Here is a 12,257-nt window from a genome sequence, read left to right as displayed (position 1 = left end):
GCCTATGCTCCAAGGATGAATTTTAAAATGGTGTTTGATTTGCTCATTGAACCTTCGTGATCTGATTCCTGCTATGAAACTGGCAAAAATAAACACTAAATGAGGCATTTTCGAATAAATTTAACATTGAAAGCTCTGGTCGAGGGAACTATACTGTATATCATTTGGTAAATCTCATTTCTCTGAAACTCTGGACTTTATGCTTTTATTGGCTTTTTCTTGCCAATTTTTAGTCTCCATCTTTGAGTCATTATGACTGTTCAAAAGAAAGCCAGAATTCATGCAAAAGCACATAAAAGAAGACTTGATTAATTTTGAAATTATAGACACTCCAGGAAACAGTAAAGTTAACACACCTGGTATAAAACGTACTTGGAGCACTTTCATATTTAATGGAAAATATATTCCACTGAGTGTTAACCCTGAACAACATGACCTAGAAATCCATTAATAGTTTTGCAGCTTATTGGAAGATTGAGATTTTACTATCCCCACTCTAGCCGAGCATTATATGAAAATGATTATAAATTTCAACAACTCACCCTGAAGTCCTGCCAATCAGGACTTTTGCCCCCAATCAGTGGAATGTACATGAAAATATAAAAATTTCAGCAATGTCTACAGACAGAGACGCTCCAAATTACTAAGGTATTAAATCATCTAATATGAGATGGATCTATGACCACAATGGGAAGAGTCCCCGAAGAGGATGAAATATTTATCTAAAGGGCTAATGGATCATGGGACACAGAGTGGGTTTGTAATATGTTCAGTTATGTTCTCACTTCAGGGAGAGAGAATGCTGTGATTCCCTCTAAACTGAATTTTGGTTGTCCAACAAAACCAGATTATTACCCTGTACGAAGAAATAAGCCCATAAATAGCGATACAGACCTTGGGTTTTCCCCTCCTCCCTGTGAAACTTCTCTGGAATTTCCTGCTTCTCTTTTATGCAAGAGATTTCTTTTTTCCATCGTTCTTCTAAGGCTGATTGGTTTGTATCATTTTGGAACACGGATTTTTCTTTCAAAATATCAGATTAAAAAATTCTCAGCCTCGCGTTGTCTCATAAAGATTATGCTCTGATTAAAACCAGACCTGGCTTGTGGATCTGCTTTCGTTTTTTTTCTGAAACGCAAACAAGAGAAATTTTAATAAAAACATTCCACTTCCCACCAGGGATGCTGGCGATGGTAATCCAGGTATTACCCTATCTGCAAATATGCATCCGACACACAGGGCCTGCGTGGAAGTATTTCAAAGGCTTAACCCAAGATTTTCATATTAAGAATGGAACGTAGTATTTTTTGATTCTTTAAATCCCTAATTTTGGAGAAAGGCACCTTTTAAAATGACCTGGGACTGCTAACAGATATCCGGTAAGCTAATGAGCTCACCTGCTTCCCCTTCTCAGTGCTTTTTAAAAGTGGGGAAACGGCACCCAAAGACACATGAGAAAAGATGTTCACTGCAGCGCTGTTTATAGCAGCTGCCAGCTGCATGTACTCCGACTGCCCATCAAGAGGGGGCTCGGGGAGGGTGCTAGTGGAGGAGTTAAAAGCAGAAGCGCTGGAGACCAGCTGCCTGGTTATGGATTCTGGTGCCACTACTTACTATTCCTGTGACCTTGGGCAAGTTACTTAAACTTTAGTTTTCTCCTCTGTAAAATCGGGATAATCACAGTAGCTAATTTTTAAGGCTGAAGTGAAGCCTGAGATAATAGTTGCTAGTATCCATAGCACCTAGAACAGTGCCTGGTACATAACAGGCTCTCCATAAATATGCTGAATAAATACAAAGAGGGTGCAAGAGTGCCCAGCAAACAGTCGGCACTCGAATGGTGGCTATTACACGGTGTGTCCATACAATGGCATAGTAGGCAGTAATTTTAAAACTTTATGTATCACTATGTAAAAATAAATTTTAAGATTTTAAAATATGATATAAATAAAAAAACATAAGATGCTACAATTTTTCTAAGAAAATGGCCGACACATATATACATACACACATTTTTAAAAAATATTTATTTGGTTGCACTGGGTCTTGGTTGCGGCAGGCTGGCTCCTTAGTTGCAGCATGTGGGCTCCTTAGTTGTGGCACACGAACTCTCAGTTGCGGCATGCCTGTGGGATCTAGTTCCCTGACCAGGGATCAAACCTGGGCCTCCTGCATTGGGAGTGTGGAGTCTTAACCACTGTGCCACCAGGGAAGTCCCAAAACACGTATTTTTTTTTTATACGTACACATTCACACACTCAGGACCATCTCTGGGTGCATCCGCAAGCACAGGTGTGCTTATTTTCCTTTGCACACTGTTTTGGCTTGTTTGACTTCCCTATGTGGCAGGTGGGTTTTCTGGGAAGCAGATTCTCTGAGACTCGTGTGCAGAACATCTGTTAGGGGGTGCTCCTGTGGAGGGGAGCGGGGGAAGCAGGATTGGATGGAGGGAGAAGTTGCTCTGCGACAGATTCCCAGCAAAGCCAACCCCTGGGGAGTCAGAAGCTGGATGGCCCCTCAGAGCTGCTCCAAGATGGGAGGAGGGGCCAGGCCTTCATGCCCCATGGATCGGGCACTGGATGCTGGCTGGTCCTGGGAGGAGGTGGGCCTGGGGTGAGGCACTTTTCTTCAGCTGAGGCAATCCCCAAAGGGGGTCGATGGTAAGGGCCTTCTAGCACATCCCCAGCAGCTGGGGGAGAAGTCGCTCCTTCTTGAAGGGGGATCAGGCAGCACAGAATAGTATCCACAACATTATCTGTTCCTTCAGTAAGTGAATGACATAGCTATCGAGGATTCAATTTCCAGCCACACGAGTTTGTGGTGTGACTGACACGGTGCCCCAGGGCTATCGGTCCTCACCCCCCAAAGGTTTTCCCCCACCACCCTGCCAAAAGTACCAGAAGTGTTAACAATTTGTTGAGGGATGGTCTAAGAGGTGTTTCCTGGAGAAATTTATTTGGGTGTACTCACTGCCTTAATAGGTTACTCAATAATTGTTTATTATAGACCATAATTCAGGCACATGTCAGAACAAGACACTGAAATTGTCCAGTTTTCCTAGTTTAGCCCTTGTTAATATGAGCAGGGGTTTAGGGCTGATTCTCTGGACCACCAAAGGAGCACGAATATAATATAGGGCAGTGTTCCCCGAAATGGGATGTGGGTGCTCCAGGGGGTACAAAAGACCCTGGCCCTCTCTTTATAGCAGGGCCATTTGCTATAGAAAGGAAATTTGAGAATTTTTACAGACACAACTTTTTGTCTTCAAAAAGGAAAGGCAAGGAAGAAGTAAAGTTTCCCCAACATTTAATAAACATATTAAGACTGGCCCCTTATTCGGCCCACAAGCTAGACCAACCTTATTTCCGGTCCAGTGGAAAACAGAGTCCTAATTCCACAGCAGGAAAGAAAGTGACAAAGCCATCTCTGCTTTCAGCATCTTGTAACACTTGCAGTGAGCTCTTCTTGGTGAAATGGAATGCCAAATAATATCATCTAGTTTTAACTAAACAAATCTTCACAAAATTATTACGCGGCATTGGCTGTTGACTCTTTTGGTGACATGGTATCCTGGAACAGAAAAAAGGGGCAATAATGGAAGAACTGGAGAAATTCAAATAAAGTCTATAGTTAATAATACTTTATTAATGCTAATTTTTTAGCTTTGATGGATTTACTATGGTTATATCAGACGTCCACACTAAAGGAAGCTGCAATGAAGGGTATATGGGAATTCTTCGTTCTATCTTAGCAATTCTTCTGTAAATCTAAAATTCTCTCAAATTAAAAAGCTTTTACAAAAAGTCTATTTGAAATATAGCATTTTACATCTATTATTGTTAACAATGAACACTGACCTAAGTGTATAGCGTTCCTTTGCTATATTAGAAGACGACAGAACAAAATTATCATGGTTAGCAAGCAGTTTAAAATTAAAATTCCAAAACAAAAATTAAAATTAAAATTCCAGAATATAAAAAACTAAGCCTCTTGTTTTGTTTGAAGTGTATGGTTATGTGATTCTCCATCCAGGATTTTAAAATAATTTACTAAATTTTTATAATATTTAGAAGCTACTTTTGAGATTTCTTATCTAATAGCAAATACACCGTTAGAGAAACTGCAGCAGAGAAATAATTTACATAAAGCAATAATGAAAAATGAAAACGCTCTCTTTAGTTAGAGACCCTTTAGAAGACACAAGCAAAGTGTTAGAAAAAATTACAAACTATGGGCTGATTGCCGGAAGAAGGAAAGTTGAGAGCCTTCTAACACGACTCCGTAAGTGAGCGGCTGGGTTGTTTCAATAATGAAGTACCTGCAGAAATGCTTGCATATGGGCTGCCAAAGAACAGACGTGCCAGACAAAGATATATGCTCATCAAAGTATGGCTTCTTTAATTAGATGAAGGTGGTCAAAAAGTACAAACGCCCAGTTATAAGATAAATAAGTTCTAGGGATGCAATGTACAACATGATAAGTAGAATCAACACTGCTGTGTGTTATATATGAAATTTGTTTAGAGAGTCAATCCTAACACAAGTTCTCATCACCAGGAAAAGAAAATATTTTTTCTATTTCTTTGATTTTTTATCTATAGGAGATGACGGATGTTTACTAAACTTATTACGATTATCCTTTCATGATGTATGTAAGTCACATGATGATGCCGTACACCTTAAACTTACACAGTGATGTATGTCAAGTATATCTCAATAAAATTGGAAGGAGAAGATAAAGATAGAAAGAAAAAAAAAAGAAGTGGGAGTGGGGTGGTATCCATATAAGTATAACCACCCATGGAGTGGCAGCTTTGGCAGAATTAAAAAAAAGAAAGGGACTTCCCTGGCGGCGCAGTGGTTGAGAATCTGCCTGCCAGTGCAGGAGACACGGGTTCCAGCCCTGGTCTGGGAAGATCTCACATGCCGCGGAGCAACTAGGCCCGTGAGTCACAACTACTGAGCCTGCGCGTCTGGAGCCTGTGCTCCGCAACAAGAGAGGCCGCGACAGTGAGAGGCTCGCGCACCGCGATGAAGAGTGGCCCCCGCTCGCCACAACTGGAGAAAGCCCTGGCACAGAAACGAAGACCCAACACAGCCATAAATAAATAAATAAATTTAAAAAAAAAAAAAGAAAGAAAGGACACCGAGGAAAACGCCCAGACCTGGTCCCTCCCATGACGTTCGTTGACAGCACCAGTCACAAGGATGTCACTACAGCAAAAACACTGAACCAGAGATCCCCCAAATGCTACCGGATGTCATAAAAAAAAGAAATAGGGGAATGACCATGAAAATCTCTTGTGCTCTCGGATGGTTATAAGTTATCTGATGGCAAAGCACTTAAAAACGTGATTAAATTTGAAATGGTCATTATTCTTTTACAAATACAAATGTTCCAAATATGCTGGCTTTTTTGGGGTGTGGTTATAAGGGGCTGACACACAGTCTGGCAGACATTTCCAAAAAGTAAATATGCTTAATCTGTCCATTTGCGAGAATGATGTTATTTTGAGTGAGGAAGGAATAACGTTTGAAAGAAATTCATGCTACGGAAAGAGCATTTTGAAACTGGATGTTTGAGAATGTTTCTGATTTACGTGGCTTTTACTGTCACAAACAATGTAAAAACTCGTATCTGCAAACATAAAAATTCTGGAAACAGAATTTTTGAACCTGCCCCCAGTTTTTCCAAATGAAGAATTTTATCACATTTTAAATATGTTTGTTAGAAATGTAAAAAAGTGCCACACTTTCTAATTTTCAACAACATCAATTTGACATTCAGAAAAAATGGAAATTTACTAGCCCATAAGGAACCTTGGGATAATTAGTGGAGGGAATTAAAAAATCAGTATCATAATTTAGTAAGTACAGAAAAAAAGGGCACTTCTTCCACTTAAATCTACATATCTTTGTGAAGCATGTTTTCATTTATTATAACTAAGCAATAAAAGATAGCGAATTCAAAACCAACATCAGAAATTTGTTTCTCGTTTGTTTTATTGAAGTTGATTTACAATATTGTGTTAGTTTCAGGTGTACAGCCAAGTGATTCGGTTATATATATATCTATATATATATATATCTATATATATATATATCTATATTCTTCTTTTTCTATTCTTTTCCATTATAATTTATTACAAGATATTGAATATAGTTCCCTGTGCTATACAGTAAATCTTTGCTGTTTACAAATTGGTTTTGATCTCGCTATATCACAAAGTACTAAACCAAAATTTTCACTAATCAAAATCTTAAATCTTATTTCAACTTTTTTCCTTTAAAAACATTTTTTAAATATTAGGAACATATTCATAATATGTTCCTACTAAAGCACAATATAGTATATAAATAGATATTAATATTCAATATTTTTAAAGTGCCAATACTGGAAACACATGCTCAAAAGTGTTTTCCTGATAGGGGTGCATGATTTACAGTCTGTTATAGAGGACAGCTAATCAGAAACAGCAAAGAAAATGGGTTGGTTTAGTCCTTTCTAAAATCTATTAGAGAAAAACGTGCTCCCCACCATATACACAACATGCCAATTCTAAGTGTGCGCTGGCCCTCTTTATGCCAAGTAAACACATTAGAAAGCTAGTTACCTAAGCACTTTTACAATTGTTCAGCAACGTCATCTATTTGCCTTTGGTTGAAAGTCACGTTTGTGGAGCACAGCCCCAGAGATTCTGACGCAGCAGGAGAACGGGTGTCAGCCCAGGAACCTGGACGGTTAGCGAGTACCCGGCACTGTCAAGAAGTAACTGCACATGCGTGGAGACGAGAGCAGTGAGATCTAGAGAGTTAAGTGACTTGCCGGTGGTACACAGGTGGTTCCCGAACCAGAGCCAGGACTGGGCCGGTCTGGACTCACCTCTTTGGGTACGTCCTGCTCTTGAGGCGACAAGTTGGTGCCGGTCCAGTTTGATATTTGCAGGTTGGAGGAAAGCAACCGATTCAAAGCTTCAGCTGGAAATCGCTCTTCGCTTGCAAAATATCTTTTGAATTTTCTGGTGAGACTCATGCCACAGGCTTTATAGAGCTAACGACAAAAGGGCATTGTTGGGTTTGCTGGCATCGCCATGTTGCTAGGAGAGCCTCTGCGATGGAATGTCTCAGGCCACACGAGCTTGGAGCCTCCACTCAGCCCCGCCGTGTGCAAAGGACGCCGCCTCTGTGCATGGGGAGTGAGACCGCGCATCCCAAGGCCAAGGCCAGGGCACCCAGTCCTCCCGGACTCTGTGGGAGAAGGATCGAAGACTAACACAAAAGTCCCCAAATCACAATAGGGTGCTTACAATATTAAGAAATAAGCATATGTTAAAATCTCAAATATTATTTTGCCTTGTGGTACCCAAACCTGCTCGTTTCTCCTTGGCAATAGTTATAACGAAGAGCAGTAAGACGGGCCTAAATGGATAGGAACTCATTTTGCTGGAAACAGGTGATGACCTGGCCGCAACATTTGACTTGCCGGCCTTGGGAACTCTCCAAGCACGTGCTGCGAGCGCGGGACGTCAGCCCAGCCGCCTCGCGGGTCAGGTCAGCGAGCGCAGGGGAAGACGAGGGTGCACGTGAGGGGAACACACGCTCCATACGTAACAGAGTGCTAAACGCTGTGCTGGGACGCAGAGCACAGACCCATCTCTTCCAAGCGCCAGGATTCCAACCGCCGCACTCGCCTTTGTTATTTACATCCTAGAAGATATGCCTCCAAGCGTGGCGCGTGCTTATGTAAACATACGTATGTATTTCCAGAGCGAGAGAAAACAGAAGGAGTAAAAGGAGATTTTTGACTCACCAGCTAAAGTTTTTGAAATGTCTGAAAACTGCTTTTGGGAAAGCAATGTAGCTCTTGCTTAGAAAACATAATCCATTTGAATTTTAAAATATCCCTGCAGTTTTGGGGGGCAGGATGTGTTTTGTAAACCCCCCAAAGCCGAGCGTGGTTGTCAGTTCTGGAGCCTTCCTGCGGCGTGCTAACGGAGGCCGTGTCCCCTGCGACCTGCGGCTAAGGGCACAGCCACGGGCTCCCACACCTGCTTCTGAGTTCCCAGCACAGGGCCAGAGAAGGGGGAGGGCATGATGCTGGCCGGGGCCAACTCTACCCTTGGGTGAAACTGGAGAAAAAGAAAAGCGGCCAGGGAGGATTCTGGGGCGGTTAGAATAATGGAGGAACCTTCCACTTCAAAAGCTCGGTGGGGCCCACAGGGCTCAGGTCCGCCCGGCGCCCCGGGGATGAAGCAGAGCCCCCAGCCCTGCACCTGGCCGCCCCTCCGGCCGGTAGTGATGCTCTGGCTAAAAAGCTGAGGGGCGGAGTTGCCTCCGGCGGAACTCGGGCCCATCCTCACCAGGATCTCCTCACTAGGACCATCTGCTGTCATTCAGACTGTCTGCATGTCGTGGCTGTCACAGGGAGTGGTAATACTTGCACCATCTCAGGGACCACGGAGAGGGATGAGGAGGGAGGCTCCAGGCCCTGCCGAGGTGCCCGACACCCGAGGAGACCAGTTTGTCGACACGCTGACAACTGGCACAGAGGTTGGGAAGCTCTGGTTCGCACTGCAGCCCCACCTCTGCTGGAGGAATGAAAGCCTTTGTCCCCCATTGAAGGATCTGGAAGGGCAGGCATCTTCTGCGTGGCCCTGAGGTCACGGTGCCGAGGTCTTCTCCTGTTGGGGGAAAGCAGAGACCATGCGAGGCCTGACGAAGGAAAAGACTGCAGTCCTGGGGGGGGACTGGGAATCCCTGGCAGGTACCCCAAGTGGAAGAGGGCACCCCGGTGCCTGCCCTGCGCCAGGGCAGAAGCTAAGGGGAGCGCCTGTAGCCCTCGGTTTCTCAACTCCACACCTGTCCTCCCTCTGAGAGGGGAGAGGGCCACAGGCAGAGCCCCTGTGCTGCCTGGCCTGGATCCCGGAGCTGGGATGCGGAGAAAGTGGGCTGGAGGTTCCTGCCTCTCCTGTGGTCCTGCCTCCGGCTGGGCCATCCTCTGCCCGCCTCCGAGGAACGATGCCACAGGTGAGGGGTGGCTGGCAAGGTGTGTGACAGGGTTTGTATTCGATAGAGGAAGTGAAGGGATAGCGGTGGGCCCATCCACAGAGGGGGACACAGCAAATACTCCATAAGGGGGGTAATCTCCTTTCCTCGTGTATTCTCTGGCCAAGAGGAAATCATTCCGTTCACACACTGCAAGTCATCACCCGGTTACCAAACCCTATGGACTTAAGAGCGTTTCGTGTACATAGCTCAAAGAATCAGGCGGCACGGTTTTCATTTATGACTGTTTTAGTAATTTCTGCCAGACTAAACAATAAAATTCTATTCTTGCTTCCAGAGTCTTATCAACGTGAAGCACACTTTATTAGACATTTTTAGTCTTGCCTGAGTCTCCAAATAATGGTGCAGGCGGTCACGACCATGAGTCACAGCTGCAGACACACAACCCAAGCCCGAAGACTGCCTGCCACGTTTTCCGACCAAGTTCCTCAGAAACACCTTCTTTCCAGTTCAGCTCAGGTGCTTTTTGGCATCAGACAATTTTTCTCACCTCCTAACTCTGTCCCCATCATTTATTTTAACTGGCTTTTATTGAAATAGAGTTGATTTACAATGTTGCGTTAGTTTCAGGTACTCAGCAAAATGATTTAGCTGTTGCCCCGTGGCGAAATCGAGTCCCACCTTGGAGGCTGACCGGCCCCGGAGCTCGGCCGTCCCCAGCGTCTGGAGCGACATGGGGACGATGCATGTGGCAGTGGTTCAGAGGAAGCCAGGTGGCAGTTCTTGCACCCTCATTCCGCGTGATGCCTGTAACACAGGCGTAGTGACATAGACAAAGTGACGTCTGTCTCACAGACGTAGTGACGTAGCTGTAGGGACACCTGTCTCACCACGTGTGTGGAATTCTAAGTGAACGAAGATGGAGAAGAAGGGATGTCAAATGCAACTCGCGCAGGTAAGAAAGAGGTGACGCTCCTTAAGGTGACGAGGAAGTGGGGTGTCCGCTGGGGGAGAGACTGGAAAAAACTATTTCGAGCAGGGAGGTGGGAGGGATGGCGCTGGGATGAAGGGGTGCTCGCAGGTGAAGGGAACTGGTGTTGGCTGTCAGCCCCGCCGGACTCACCTGGGGGCCCCCCGAGCTGCGCCGGGGCCATGTGGGTGACCACTCTCTCCCCACACACACCTGCAACTCCTTCCAGGCACAGAGGCGAGGAGCTCCAACTGAGAAAACTGGGGAGAAAGAAACAGAAATGAAGCGCGACGGGATGGCATTTGGGTCCGTCCCCCAAACTCCACGGTGCCCCCTGTGCGCCCAGCGCTGCCCCAAATCCTAGGAGCCGACAGGCGTGAGTGTGGCTCCTGCCCTCAAGGAGCGGATGCAGAGGGGGGAGAGGATGCGGTCAGAGGCGCACCTGTGAGGACGGACAAGCCAGGACCGCAGCGGGCAGCGAGCAGGGAAGTCCATTCTACCTGCAGCCTCCCCTTAGAGCTTTCGGGGGGGAGGGGGAAATCAGGGGCCCGTGACTTTCCTGATCACATTTAGACATGAGAAACGTCCCAGTCATTTAAATCTCAGAACACCAGCTCGTTTCAGTGATTTATATGGCCAGGCAAGTGTGATCATCAAAAGCTTCACACTTCATTGCACAGGAAAACCTGGCCCGCCCCTCCCCCTGGCACGGACCGCGGGCTGAGGGCAGCAGGAGCAAGGTGCCCCCAGCCAGCCCACCCCCAGCTGTGGTTCGGATTCCTGCCTGCCGCGGAGAGGGAGGAGGCAGGGGGGATGAGGGGGAAAGTCAGGGAGCTGGGAGCTGCTCCTGGACCACCAGCAGCAGTGCATCGGCCTCTGTCTCTCGGCCCCACTCATGTTCCAGCAGCTTCCTTCCCGTGCGACGCCTTCAGTGGTTCTCCCAGACCCCCCAGCTCCCCGTCCCCAGCTCGGCCACAGTCCCGCCAGCGTCTCACCGCAGCCGCTTCTGCTGAGCACGTGCCCTCTGGCTGTCCACTCTCCACTCTTTCCTCGGCCCCTGGACTCCAAGGTCGCGTCCTACTAGGGTCGCCTCACTCTCTGCCTGGCCCCCCTGCTCCCTCTTTTCATCCCGCCATCTGGAAACGCCGTGGGCCCGCTGCCCACCAACTCTGAGCGCAGGCTGGTCCCCAGGCGGCCGCCTCTCCTTGCTCGGCCGTCAGGGTGGCTGACCCAGCAGGCTCTCCCTCCAGACCCAGCCAGACTCCAGCCCACGGTGTCCCGCCAGCTTCAGGGACATAGGTTAAGCCTCCAAGTACTTCCTCAAAGCCCCTGTGTACTGTTTTGAGGGAGTCACCCCATTCTTCTGGGTGGGACCCACCGCTTAGCTTTCTCCCCAGAAATTCTTGCCTGTGAACTGCAGTTCTTTCCTCGGCCTCTGTGTCACCCTGTATAGTCTGGAGGTGGGTGGTGGGCTGAAAGTAGAAAACTGGTCTTCATAAGCATTCCTTGCAAATCGTGCAGCTCATTTTGGAATATTTTATCTATTGCTTGTGGCCTCAGTTGAAACGGAGACTAAAGGTTCCAATTTAGCACCCTTAGCGCATCCATCTTCCCCCCAGAGCGTCGTATGTACAGAAAATGGAAACACTTGTGTGGTCCTCTAGGGTCAATGGATGTGCTGTTGGCAGCTGGAGGTGACTGGCCAGGAGCTCCAGCTACTGTAGGCCCAAGGGCACGCCTGTGATCTATGTGCATACCCGATGTGCTAGTTCACATTGGTTGGGAGGCTGTGCACTAGACTGTGCACGAGGCCTGGAGTGACGCAGAAGAGCAAACGATTCATTTGCGCTGTAGCGTTAAGCCACCCAGAGGTGGTGATGCCTGAGCTGGGTTTTGAAGGATGAAGAGGAGTTCCTAGGCAGCCAAGTAGGGCAAAGGCGTTTTGGATAACTCAGTAACTTGGTGCAGCTGGAGAATTCAAGTGTGTGTTAGGTAGAAGGGGATCTGGTTGGGCAAGAGGCTGGAGACTCTGATTGCGCAAGGGCTCCTGGGAGCCCTTTCCCTCAAGACTTACTCACAGCTGTTACTTTCAGCAGTCTCAGTGTCACCTCAGCCTCACTCTTGGCTTTTTTTTTTTTTTTAAGTTCTCCTTCATAATTCACATCTAATGAATTACCAGGTTCTGCTGCTTTCACCTTTCAACTCTTTTTCACGTGACCCCCTCCACTCCTTCCCCACACTCACTGCCATGGTCATACCCAGGGTCTTCCTTCTCCCACCT

The 12,257-nt window shown here is 46.6% G+C and overlaps 1 protein-coding gene across 3 annotated transcripts in view; it reads right to left on the bottom strand.

Annotated features, from left to right (window-relative positions):
• LOC309625657 (uncharacterized protein) overlaps window positions 1-12,257 on the bottom strand; it is a 192,821-nt gene that overhangs the window by 86,332 nt on the left and 94,232 nt on the right. The window contains exons 2-5 of one of the 3 annotated variants that reach the window (XM_082385705.1): window positions 10,130-10,236; window positions 8,584-8,681; window positions 3,359-7,248; window positions 895-1,128 (exon numbers count right to left, since the gene is read on the bottom strand). In XM_082385705.1, coding sequence (XP_082241831.1) covers window positions 7,052-7,248; window positions 8,584-8,681; window positions 10,130-10,236 — 402 coding nt within the window. In that variant the 3' untranslated portion in view covers window positions 895-1,128; window positions 3,359-7,051. Of the gene's footprint in view, window positions 1-894; window positions 1,129-3,289; window positions 7,249-8,583; window positions 8,682-8,859; window positions 9,912-10,129; window positions 10,237-12,257 lie in introns of those variants that run through there. The other 2 variants (XM_082385704.1, XR_014242641.1) reach the window with 2 other exon arrangements.

This window comes from Balaenoptera borealis (genome assembly GCF_965194805.1).
Source record: "Balaenoptera borealis genome assembly, chromosome: 3".
NCBI lineage: Eukaryota > Metazoa > Chordata > Mammalia > Artiodactyla > Balaenopteridae > Balaenoptera > Balaenoptera borealis.
The sequence above is the reverse complement of the archived record's forward strand: the minus strand, read 5'-3'. Positions and strand labels throughout refer to the sequence as shown.